Genomic DNA, 13,485 nt, shown 5'->3' on the forward strand with positions numbered 1-13,485 from the left:
TAAAACAGAGGTGAAGCATAATTTATTTCAAAGAGTTGTGAATCTGTGGAACTCACTAGCCCAGAATGCAATGGACAGTGGGATGTTGAATAAATTTAAGGAGTAAATAGACAGACTTTTAATTAGTAATGGGCTAAAAGATTATGGGAAGCAGGCAACAAAGTAGAATTGAGGCTTCGATGAGATCAGCCCTGACCACATTATCTGGAAGAACGGGCTTCAGGGGTTGAAATAGGCAGAAGTGGGTACTGCAGATGCTGGAGATCAGAGTCAAGATTAGAATGGTGCTGGAAAAGCACAGCAGGTCAGGCAGCATCCGAGGAGGAGGAAAAATCGATGTTTTGAGCAAAAATCCTTCATCAGGAATGCTTCTTCGGGGGCTGAATTGCCTATTCCTGCTTCTAGTTCTGATAGGAATTTCTTTGCAGCCACCTCCACTTATTGTCGATAAACTGATCAAAAACGTAACCAGTTTGAATAAGAGTTGATTGGCTGCTTTCAACTGCGACACTCCATGGTCTTATTTGATTGTAAAATTGGAAAGGAGTTGAAAGAAAAAAAAGGGTGTTGATGCTAGTTGGAAGAATTGAGAAGAGATGGTGTTTGGATTCTTGGCTTTTGAAAAAGATTTTAATTTAAAGTAAATGATTAACATAAACTATATTTCTTAATTGTGTCAAATGATGGAGCAGGCTTGAAGGGCTGAATTGCCTACTTTAGCTCTTAGTTCTTATGTGCTTAAACAGAAATGCACAAGCCTGACAATATTTTCCATCTGTTCTAGCTTACTACCTTCCGAAGGACTATAATGACTTTTACCAGTTTTGCTATGTTACTCAGAAGGGGGAAATTCGTGGAGCCAGTACACCTTTTGGATTCAAACAGGCTCATTCTAACTTGTCTGACCATCTGGACAATGATTTCAGTCAGGAAATGCTCATCATCACTACCCAAGTGAGTCGCCTTTACGATAGTACGCACTTCATCTAGTTTTGAAGCTTTTTACATGTAAGTAGTGTTATTATGAGGAGAGCTCCACGTGGTACAAATGATTTGATCTCTTAAAGGATAAAATCACCAAATTGTTAATTATATTCAAGAGAATTATTATTTTTGAGATCAAATTTTGCGATCCAGGCTGAGAACCCTCCAAGAGCTCTATACCTCTCCACTTTTGTTTCCTTGTGCATTCCCAATTTATGTTGGTCTGCCATTGATTCTGCCTACAAATGCCAAGGCTCTAAACACTGCAAGTCTTAACCTTATATACCAATATCTGACTACTTCACTCTTTCATACCTATCTCTTTCAGTCATCTCTTCTAGTATTTTCTCCTCTGGATCAGTGTCAGATCTTGATTTCCTTTGTTTTCACTGAATCTTGGAGGTGTATGATTATCTAATATGTGCATTCTAATGTGTGTTTGGAGTTCGATTGCAGATGAAAATTGCTTTTTGCAGTGTGGGCAAGGATGGATTGATTAGTTTTGTTGGGACTGCCTGGTCTTTTCAGCTTGCTTTCTGTCCTTGTTAGACAGGCAGGAGGCTGGAAGAACACAGCAAGCCAGGCAGCATCAGGATGTGGAGAAGGTGATGTTTTGTGTGTAATCCTTCTTCAGGACTGGAGATGGGTGTAAGGGGAGCTGCAGATAAAGGGGGTGGTGGGGGCAGGGTGGTGAAGTGGGGATAGGTGAAGACAGGCAGAAGGTACGACCTGGTTGATCAGTGAGAGGAATGAATCCAGTTGGTGGCTGGGAGCATGGAAGGGAGAGGGAGGGGCTGGGAAGGAAGTCAGAGGAAGGGAGGGGAGGTTATTTGAAATTGGGGAACTCTGTGTTGAGTCCTCATGCTGTAGTCTGCCAGGTGGAAGATGAGGTGTTGTTCCTCCAATTTGCAGTTTGGTACATTATGGCAATGGAGGACGCCAAGGATGGTCATGTCAGAAAAGGAGTGGGAAGGGGAATTGAAATGGGCAGTGACTGGGAGGTTGGTCCCGGCTGAGATGCTTGGTGAACCGTTCCCTGAGTTTATGTTTGGTCTCCCAAAGTAGAGAAGACCACAGTGGGAGCACGTGATGCAGTAAACTAGGTTAGAGAAGGTGAACCTCTTTCACACCTAAAAGGACTATTTGGGCCCATGGATTGTGGTGTGCTGGCAGGTTTTGCATCTTTTCCAGTTGCAGGGAAAGGTACCTGGGGGTTCAGGAGGGTTGGTAGGGAGAGTAGTGCAAATCAAGGACTGTGGAAGGGAACGGTCCTTGCAGAAGGCAGACAGGGGTGGGGAGGGGAAGATATTCTTGGTGGTGGGGTCTAATTGGAGTTGGTGGAAGTTTTAAGGATGTTGCGTTGGATGCGGAGACTGGTGGGGTGGTAGGTGAGGACAAGGGGACCCTGTCTTTATTGTGTTTGAAGGGGGCTTGGTTTAGAGCAATGGAATGGGGAATGGAGGTGGTGCAGTGGAGGACTGTTTGGATGACCAAGGGGGAAAAGCACGTTGTTTGAAATAGGTGGACAGCCAAGATGCTTAGAAGTGGAATGACTCATTGTCTGAGCAGATGCGGCAGGGGCAGACGATTTGGGAGAATGGGATAGAGTTGTTGCAGGATGCTGGGTGGGAGGAGGTGTAGTCCAGGTAGTTATGGCAGTCTGTGGGTTTGTAGTAAACATCCGTATGGAGACTGACGCTGGAAATGGAGAGGTCAAGAAAGGGGAGGGAGTTGTTTGAGATGGACCAAGTGAATTTGAGAATGGGGTTTTCTGTCCTTAGCTACTTGTATCCTTCAAAGGAAACAGTATAGTTAGTTGATATTGGTGCCCAGGTAAGTTCCAACCTGTATTTTTCTCCTAATCTGTGGTGGAAATCTACATTGCTGGAGGCTCACCTTCAAGAAACCATGAATGTTCATCTTGTCCAACCTGACAAAAGGTGTCCACATTTATGATTTCCTCAGCTGTACAAGCTAGAAAAACACTTTCCATCTGAGCTGGACTATGATTGTGTGCTTCAGTTTCAGACATTCCTGCTCTTCAAAGTACCTTAGTCTTGACCACTTTGAGTTCATATTGAATACCAATGCTGTTCCAGCGCATTTCCTGTATATCTGCTGAAGATAGCTGAAGTTGATATAATGTGTCTATGCATGGAGGAGGATAGACATTACTGTAACTGTACATAGCAAGACTGATACCTCTTTTCATTCACCATCTCTTGCATAAATGAGCAAATACAGATCTTGCTGTGGAAATTCTATTTTCCATCTCGCTGCCAATTATGACATTTATGCAGATTGCATCTGGGATAATTTCATTTATCAACAGCTTTCAGGATTGTCCCGTTAGTAGTTACAGAACCTGGTGGTGGGGTTGTTGGGGTTTCTGTCTTCCTGCAGCTGATGGTTAGTCTACAGTTGCCCATCACTTTTGAAAGTCAGTCCATGATCTGTTCAACTCATGAAGAGCTTGTGGTAATGGATTTAGTTCTCCATCTCACGCCAACCTTAACCTGTCCTTGACTTCCTACACTGTTACAATGAAATTTAATGTAGGCTGAAGGGCAATAGACAATAGGTGCAGGAGTAGGCCATTCTGCCCTTCGAGCCAACACCACCATTCATTATGATCATGGCTGATCATCCTCAATCAGTATCGTGTTTCTGCCTTATCTCCATAACCCTTGATTCCACTATCCTTAAGAGACAGAAGAGTGCAGGAATTGGGAGGTCATGTTGCAGCTGTACAGGACATTGGTTAGGCCACTGTTGGAATATTGCATGCAATTCTGGTCTCCTTCCTATTGGAAAGATGTTGTGAAACTTGAAAGGGTTCAGAAAAGATTTACAAGGATGTTGCTCGGGTTGGAGGATTTGAGCAATAGGGAGAAGCTGAACAGACTGGGACTGTTTTCCCTGGAGCGTCGGAGGCTGAGGGGTGACCTTATAAATGTTTACAAAATTATAAGGGGCACAGATAGGATAAATAAGCAAAGTCTTTTCCCTAGGGTGGGGGAGTCCAGAACTAGAGGGAGTAGGTTTAGGGTGAGAGGGGAAAGATATAAAAGAGACCTAAGGGGCAACTTTTTCACTTAGAGAGTGGTACGTTTATGGAATGAGCTGCCAGAGGAAGTGATGGAGGCTGGTACAATTGCAACATTTAAGAGACATTTGGATGGGTATATGAATAGGAAGGGCTTGGAGGGATATGAGCCGGGTGCTGGCAGTTGGGACTAGATTGGGTTGGGATATCTGGTCGGCATGGACGGGTTGGACTGAAGGGTCTGTTTCTGTGCTGTACATCTCTATGACTCAATAAGCACACATCTTGTGGTAGTTCTGTTATGCTCAATTATGTTGCTTCTAGTAGCATTTTTAATTTTCTTTATTTCTTCGTTTTATTTAATAAATTAAACTTTTTTATAGCATCTTTCAAGGACACCAAACTTCTCAAAACACTTTGCAGTTACTGAAATACTTTTGCCCCTTTTTTTTAACGTGCGCAAAATGGCAGCCACTTTGCACTTGGTAAACTCCCACAAATGTGCAGTGTGATGATAACCTGATCATCTGTTTTGATGATATTGGTTGAGTGAGGGAAGCAGGACAATGAGGAGAACTGTTCTGCTCTTCTTCCAAGCATTGCAATGGGTTCTTTACGTCCATCTCTGAGGACTCCAAAGGGATCTTGTCTGACAGACAGCATCTCCCTTCCTGAGTTTCAAAAAACTCAGTTGCTTTTTGCACTTAAGTGTGGAATGGAACTTGATCTCAGTTTTTCAACTCTCAGGCAATAGTTCTACTAATTGAGTTGCAGCTGCCACCATTGACAGTCTCCTTTGTTTTTATCAACCCTCTTATTTTTTTTCACTCTCATTTCACTGTATCACAGACCTTCCATTTATTTCTTCTTCTCCCACTGCCTTTTCCCTAATCCTATGTCCTAGCTTGATGACTTCTCTCACTAACGTTTTTTCCAATTCTGTGAAACAACATCAAACTGAAACCTCAACCTTTTCACTCCCCACAGATGCTGCAAAACCTGCTGAGTTTTCCAGTGTTTTATGTTGTCATTTCTGATTCCCAGCATCTGCAATAATTTGCTTTGATGTTGTAACGGGGAGTAGTTGACGTTCCGAAGAGCAATGGCTCTGGTACTGGAATGGCCATCCAGGGCAGAGACAAGACATTGTTTTTAAAAAACCTGAGCAGGCTTTGCTTTGTTTAGTACTGTTGGGGACTTCTGATTTTAACAGGGTGTGGCTTATTAAACTAATTAGGATCAGGAGTTAGCTGTGGTAGCACTGAATAATTTCAGTGTCCATGAACTGTGACATGCTAGCGTTTGAGCATTTAAATTTATTGCAGTAATTAAAGTCACCTGGGTCCTCAAGTCGGAATTTGTACAATGCATCCCTTCGAAACCCTTCCAGTCACATTGCTGACATTTTGTAGACTGGTTGTTTTAAGAGCTGGGGGATTACTTTTTGACGTTTGCTGGAAGTTAGATTAGACTGCAGGGCTTCTTGGTGTGACTGTTAAGACTGCACTTTTATCTGTCGGGAGTCAAAGGTGCAAATGTTTTGAATCAGTGATGCTCATAAAAGAGCCTTGCAGCCCGCATTTCCTTTATCTATGACTCTCAGCATGATGGCTACTCCCATATGTTTCTCAGACTCCATTCGTAGATCTTGCTGTGGAATGTTCATGGTGGTACTCCCTCACTTTTTCTCTCCAGTAAAACAAATCCAAGGAATGCTGAAATGTTGTTAGGAGACTTCCATTACCATAGAGCAGGCAGAAAGGTCCTATTAAAATGGAATGGTTGCTCTTGTGCATTCCATGTTTGCTGTGAGGAAGCAGCTGGGCATTGTTTGGCATTTTGGTCTTTGTGGAATGATGGAATTTGGTTGGTTACCATGTGGGTGGTTCCTAATTAGGCAGGAGTCCCATGCTGTATTCCTGAGAGCAGCTTTCCAGACATTGGATGGGAGTGTGGCACAACAGCAAGTCACAACACTATTATATGCTGGGAATTCACTGTTGCCTTTGTGCACAGGGGATATTATAGTCTCTCAAACCTGGAATAACCTGTTTCCTAGTTATTGTCTGTACTTTATCATTCAGTGATTATATCATTACTACTGGAGTGTGGGTTTGAAATAACTGCATGAACCATCTATAAAAATCTTCAATAAAACAAAGAACTGTGGATGCTGTAGATCTGAATCAAAGACAAATTGTTGGCCAAACTCAGCACATCTGGCAGCAACTGGACTCGAAAGGTTAACTTTGCTTTCTCCCCACAGATTCTGCCAGACCTACTGAGCTTCTTCAGCAGTTTCTGTTCTTCTTTTAAATCAGTGCCCTCTGATTCTGCATTCATTTCTCCCTATCCACTGTACCCAGACCCCTTATGATTTTGAAAATTTCAACCAAATCTCAATTTAGCTTTCTCATCTCCAAGGAGAACAGTCCCAACTTGCTTAATTACCTTCATAATTGAAGTTTGCCATCACTGGAACCATTCTCATAAACCTGTTCTGCACTTTCTCTAATGCATTCACATCCTTCCTACAAAGTGACATGCAGAACTGTACACAATATTCCACCTGAGGTCAAACCAATGACTTTGATAAAGTCATTAGAATCTCCCTGCTCGTGTACTTATTGCCCCAATTATGAGGTCTGGAATACTATATGCTTTATTAACAGCTCCCTCTACCTGTCTTACCACCTTTAACTTATGTACATAATACCCAGATCTCTCTGCTTTTGCACACAGTTTCGAGTAATACTCCTTGTTTTATACTTTTGGCCTCTAGCAACTGACCAAAGTTACCCGGGTGAGGCATGAAGCACTTGTTGGCTGCTGGTATCCTTTAAACCATAAATCAATTGTCAGCTCCTTCAGAAGAGGTGGTGTGAAATCGGAGTACAATTTCAGGAGCTGCATATGGCATTGCTTGGACCTTGGTTTTATGACAATATAAAAACTTGTTTCGTGATAAAAACCTCTCCAGATTCCGATTACTCAAATATTTAATGCAGAACCAGTCGAGAGTCACCAGGGTTTTTATTTAGCTTTTAATACCTAAGGTTTTCACAGTGCAATTCAAAGGGGGATGGGGATGATATTCTTGAAAACTTTGCAATGATTCCAACATTCCCAAATATGTCTCATGCTTTTCCTTTTTTTTTCTGAAATACGTCTGCAATAGGACAAACTTGAAGAAACAGAAAGAGAGAAAGATGATTTGAAGGCCAGCAATGTGAAACTAGTGGAGGAAAACACAGCCCTGAAAGAAAAGATCAAAGAGTTTGAAACACAGGCACAAGACAAGGAAGAATATTTTAGAGCATTGGAGATAAATAAGGTACATTAAAACTCTCTTAATCACTGCGGAGGTAATGACCTTGGGCATAGTCATTGGATCTCATGCATCAGAATTATTCCTGTGAAATAGAGACCAGCAGTTAAATTTGAAACATTACACATGTGAATTTAAAAGCTTTTCTTCTCTTAAAATAATTCTGCAAAGTTTTGTATATCCATGAGATGAATCAGAACCCCATTTACCGAGGCTTGTAAATATTGAGTTGTCCTGTTCTTACTAGATCCTGGTCCCTCATACAGCATTACCAAACAGTTCTAGTTATTTCTATATTATTATGCCTTTGGCTACTGGCTAATGCAGGCTTGTTTGTAGCTAATGGCAGCTGCAGATGAAACTTGCTGGATGTTTCTAGAACAGTAGCCAGGAAGAGCTTTTTGTTTTTAACTGGCTCTTGCTGTCTGCTAGTGATCCTCCTGGGGTCCAGGTTGTCCTGAATGTGATTGATTCCTAAACTGACATAACATTGGAACAGTAGTAGGCCATTCAACCCTTTGAGTCTGTTCCATCATTCAATGAGGTCACAGCCATCTGTGCCCTAACTTCATTTTTGTGCCTTTGGTTCACATCTCTTAATACATTTGCTTAATATAAAACTATTTATCTCAGATTTAAAATTAACAACTAATCCAGCATCCACTGCTATGTGTGGAAGAGAGTTCCAAACATCTACCGCGCTCTGTGTATAGAAGTGCTTCTTAACATCTGTCTTGAGTGATCTGACCCTAATTCCTAGACTGTCCCCCCCTAGTTCTAGAGTTCCTAACCTGTGGAAATAGTTTATCTATCCTCCCTTTTCTGTTGTTGTATTGAAGACTTTGATCAGATCACCCCTTAACCTTCCCAAATTCTATTGAAAACAGATCTATTTTGTATAATCTCTCATCAAACTTTAGTCTCTAAAGTTACATTGATAAAGACTCAGTCTGTTCAAATTTCTTCATAAGACAAGTCCTAAGAAGAGACAAACTCTCAGAATGGCTACTAGTGCAATATTCTTTTGAAATAAGGAGACTAAAATGCTGCAGTTCTCCACATGTTATCTCATCAAAGCTTCACATTATGCAGTTAAACTTCCCATTCCTATGTTCTTTTCCTCTTGAAATAAACACCAATATTTCAATCCATTCCATCAATATTCCGAATTATATGCAAACTAAGTTTTTGTGAGTTCTATACCAGGGCACCCAGATTCCTCTGAAACTTTTGAATTCTACAGCCTCTTGCCATTTAAGTAGGATAATGCTTTTGCATTCTTCCTGTGAAAGTAGGCAAGGTTACATTTACCCACATTATATTTCATCTGCTGAATTTTGGCCTAGTTGTTTAACTGTTGTCTACATCCTTTTGACTCAATTTCTTAGCAATCTTGATGCCACCAGCAAATTTAGCTGCAGTACATTCAGTCCCCACAGTCCAGTTTTGACTGAGATTGCAATTAGTTGAAGACCCAGCCATACTCCCTGAAGCACTGCAGTGGTTTCAATTTGCAAACCTGAAAAAGATTCATGAATTCCTACTTTATGCTTCCTGTTAGCTAACCAATCCTTTAATCGTGTTGCCACCGATACCATGAACTTGTACTTTGTGTAATAAACTTGGATTTCTAAAAGGCACTTAATAAGGTGCTACATCAAAGTACAACAAAACCTCAAGATTCCCCGCTCCCCCTCCATTTATTGTTACTTATGACTACAGCAGAGTTCCTTGAATTAAATATTGTGAAGACTATACTCCACATTTAACCCCCACCAAAACTAACCTGAGAGCACTGTGAAAATTAACTGACCTTGTTGAGGAAAGGTTCTTCAAATAAATGAAACGTACATAGATTATCTTTTGTGAAGTTTTGTAAGACCTCACCATATTGCCCTAAAGAGCAGAAACTCTGGGGTGGCATGGTGGCTCAGTGGTTAGCACTACTGCCTCAAAGCGTCAGGAACCCAGGTTCGATTCTAGCTTCAGGCAACTGTCCGTGTGGAGTTTGTACATTCTCCCAATGTCTGCATGGGTTTTCTCAGGGTGCTCTAGTTTCCTCCCACAGTTCAAAGATATGCAGGTTAGATGAATTGGCCGTGCTAAATTGCTCATAGTGTTCAGGGGAAATGTAGGGTAATGGGCCTGGGTGGGATACTCTTTTGAGCGACGATGAGAACTTGTTCAGCCAAAGGGCCTATTTCCACACTGTAGGAATTCTAATTCTAATTCGAACTTGAGATCTGGATACTTGTAAAACGTTTCAGCTGGTCTTTGTGAACCAAGTCATGTTTCTCATTGTAAAATGAATAATTGGTGTTAAGCCAGAATGTTTTACAGAGCTCTCTGTGCGGAGGTGGTTAGCTCAGTTGGTTAGATAATGAGAGTGTGGTGCAGAATAAAACCAGTAGAGTCTGATCCATCCCCATGCCAGATGTGATATTTTAGGGAGGCCTTGCCTTCCCTCCCCTGCTCCACTTTGTGGACTGATGCTGTTTGAGCTATAAATAACAATTGTCTTTCTCTAATCGAGAGAGATACCTATAGTTCTTTTGTAATGATGGCTCTGTACCATCTAGTAAGCAGACAGATACTCTAGTGTAATCTTTTCACAATTTAAAATACTCTTTCACAAGTGGAAATCAGAAATAAAAATGAAATCTGTTCACAAAACCAGATTCTGAGAAAAATCCAAAAAAACATCTTGGGGTTGGATCTTCCATAAGTGTAAATCTAGCAAATAGTCTGTAGACCCCAGATGTAAATCTGTCTTCTCACTTGACTGTGTGCTGTACAGTATTTCCAGCGTATTTTGTTGTTGCCTGTCCTACCCCATTATGGGCTCAATATGCAATGGATGTAATTCCATGCTAGAATAATTATTCCTTCCCTATTGTTATTTTTATTCAACAGAAGCACATGTTGGCATTAGAGAAACAAATGTTGGAACAGAAGGTGGATAATGAGGTGGAATTAAAGGCACAGAGTGAAAAGACTGAGCAACTTAGAAGGGAATTAGCTGAGAGAGACACAACGTTCTTAAAAGTACAAAAGGAAAATCAGGTAATTATGGTGTGATGCTATTTTTAAATGTGATTTGAGATTTTTGACTCTAAAACCACTCAGTCGCTGGCTACAAAGTATTCTTAAAGCTTGGTATAAAACTGCTGAAAGCTTTTTAGTAAAACATCAAGATCACATCATGGTGCGTGAAAAGCAATCTCCCAGTTCCTCTTCAAATAGGGCAGTGGGTTCTTTTATGTTGAGCTGAGAGAGTAGACGGGACCTTGAATCAATGTCTCATTCAAGAGGTGGCACCTCTGACAATACTGCTGCCTGCAGGTACCACAAGAGTGTCAGTTGCACTTTGTGTTCCCAAGCTCTGGACTTAGAGTCGAGCTCAAAGATGAGTTTTCTACCTGTTAACTCGTGGATGTGCTGCTTGAAGTAAAACGTAAGTGTTTCTCACAGGACTGTATTTGAGATTTTTTAATCACTGACATGTTATGGTTGCAGTCTGTATCCCAGAACTCTATTTTGTAGGTGTCTGGAAAACTTTGGGAATCCTCATGCCTGAATAACAAAACACGAGCCTACATATTCAGCAGGTAATAGGGAAGGCCAACAGAAATATGGCCTTATTCCAAAGAGAAGGATGGAGTATAAAAATAGTGAAGTCTTGCTGAACCTGTCCCAGCCTTTAGTTAGACCAAAGCTGGAATATTGTGTCAGTTTTGGGCCTTTTGTCTATGAAAAATGTTCTAGCATTGGGGACAATCCAGAGAATGAGCTGTTGGTTGATCAAGTCTATGGAGGGATTTTCTTATAAGGAGAGGGTTGACTAGGTTGGACCTGTTTTCTTCTGAGTTCAGAAGAATGAAAAGTGATCTTAGGAGACTTGATAGGGTAGCTGCAGAAAGATTATTTCTCCCTGTACAGGAGTCTAGACCCAGAGGGCATATTCTCAGAATAAAGGATGGTACACACAAGGCCATCATCTTTCAGAGGGTAGTGACTCTGTGGAAGTCTTTAATGTGGTTGGGCCTTTTAAAAACCTGAGACAGGCAGGTTTTTAATCCGTGTGGGACTTGAAGGATATGGAAAAAGCAGGAAAGTGGAGTTGAGAATTATTAGATCAGTCACAATCTTGTTGAATAATGCAGCAGACACTGGCCGAATGGTGTACTTCGGCTCCGACATCTTATGATCTCATGCTGTTTGCATCGCTTCCTATTAAGACGACATCCTTCCAACTCCATGCATTGCACACTTAGCTCTGTCCCTGCCACCTCAGTCAATTCCTTCATTACAGACAGAATCCACACATTTGTTGGTCTTCTCACACTCCTTCATTTCTCTAACATTTACAAACCACAGCTAAACCAGAAATGCTGATGCCAGAGTCTGTTTCTGCACAGTCTATCACTTGCAGTTGGTTTCAAAGTCTCTGATCTAATTTTCAAACCTGTCTAAATCCTTGTTTCTCCTGACTTGAGCAAACTGCTATAGCCTAAACCACTTGGCCAGAGGAATAGGAGGAAGGCATTCAGCCCCTTTAGCAAGTTCTGCCATTCGAAAAGGTCACGGCCAATCTGCAACATAATCCTGGGTACCTAACTTTATCCTGAATCCCCTGGTATCTTTGACTAACAAAAATCTATCAATCCCATTTTTAAAAATTGATTATTAATCTACCAATTGTTCCTTGCAAAGAGAGTTCCAAATATTAATGTGACAAAGTATTTCCTTCTTTCGTTCTTGAATGTCTGGTTCTATTTGTTTAACAATTCTGCTCCTTGTAGACTGCGCAATTAGCCCTCAAATTCTTCAACTTTGGATGACTCTTGGACTGGACCGAAGAGACGATTTCCATGCTATATATCTTTATGACTGCATTCTGCCAGTTTTGCCATCAGACACTGGCTTGCTGCCACTGCTCGGCTTCTCCCTGAATTTCTCATCCAAAGTGATCTTTGCTTTGCTTACTAACCCCACTCTTTATTAAAGCTACTTTTCCACTGCATTCCTGTTACCATGCCTTTAGCCTCATCAAACATCCCTAACTCTTCCTTGTCCTGTAAATATTGTCATTATTTTTTGTAAAATTCACGACTGTGTGTCACAGCAGAGTTACCTCTAGTAGGCTGAATTTTGACATTTGGTTTGCTACATCTGTTTAATTTTTCTTTGTTTAAGGAGTTGCAGGCAAAGTTGGAGTCGGCACAAGTCTCTGTTGAGCAGTTAAAACAGAACAATGACAAAGCTGCAGATAAAACAAAACATATCCAGCAAGAAGCCAAGACACTGAGAATGGAGATCAGCACAAAGGAGACTGAGCTAACAAAGTAATGGGAAAAAGAAACTTGTATTTATGTAGTATCTTTTGGAGTCTACAGCAATTTAAATATTTTTAAGTGTAATTGTGCTAGTAGGGAAAGTTGACAGCCAATTTGCACTCTGGAAAATCCCACAAACAGCAATGAAGTGAAATACCACACGACCTGTTTTCAGGGACTTTGGTTGGAGGCTATATACTGACTGGCACCCTAGAGTAGTGGAAACATTTTTTCTTGCTGTTCACATTCATCTCAGAGGGCAGCTGGCTCTCCAGTTTAACATCTGTTTAACATTCCCTCAGTCTTGCACTAGGAGTGTCAGTCTGAATTTTGTGCTCTGGGTTCTGGAAAGGGATTTAGATTCTAAATCTTCTGCTGTAGCAGTAAGAATGCCAACACTAAACTGTGGTTAATATCTATGGTACGGTCATGCAATGATGTAAACCTTGTGCCCAGCAGTGTTGTGTTTAAAGGACAAATATCAGGATAAGGAGTTCTGTGCCTCTCTTCGCTAATCGACAAGAATCTTTGTGAACATTGACTTAATCTAGACTGGATTTTTTAACATCAGTTCAACTAAGTCCATTAGTGGGCGGCACGGTGGCACAGTGGTTAGCACTGCTGCCTCACAGCGCCAGAGACCCGGGTTCAATTCCCGCCTCAGGCGACTGACTGTGTGGAGTTTGCACGTTCTCCCCGTGTCTGCGTGGGTTTCCTTCGGGTGCTCCGGTTTCCTCCCACAGTCCAAAGATGTGCAGGGTCAGGTGAATTGGCCATACTAAATTGCCCGT

At 41.4% G+C, this 13,485-nt stretch overlaps 1 protein-coding gene across 4 annotated transcripts in view; it reads left to right on the forward strand.

Annotated features, from left to right (window-relative positions):
• LOC122539753 (uncharacterized) overlaps window positions 1-13,485 on the forward strand; it is a 59,535-nt gene that overhangs the window by 12,959 nt on the left and 33,091 nt on the right. For all 4 annotated transcript variants that reach the window (XM_087977732.1, XM_087977734.1, XM_087977733.1 and 1 more), the window contains 4 exons: window positions 785-954; window positions 7,209-7,364; window positions 10,272-10,421; window positions 12,555-12,703. In XM_087977732.1, coding sequence (XP_087833858.1) covers window positions 785-954; window positions 7,209-7,364; window positions 10,272-10,421; window positions 12,555-12,703 — 625 coding nt within the window. The remainder of the gene's footprint in view (window positions 1-784; window positions 955-7,208; window positions 7,365-10,271; window positions 10,422-12,554; window positions 12,704-13,485) is intronic.

This window comes from Chiloscyllium plagiosum, unplaced genomic scaffold (assembly GCF_037043375.1).
Source record: "Chiloscyllium plagiosum isolate Xiang-an unplaced genomic scaffold, Cpla_swu_hap1 HiC_scaffold_32, whole genome shotgun sequence".
NCBI classification, from domain to species: Eukaryota; Metazoa; Chordata; class Chondrichthyes; order Orectolobiformes; family Hemiscylliidae; genus Chiloscyllium; species Chiloscyllium plagiosum.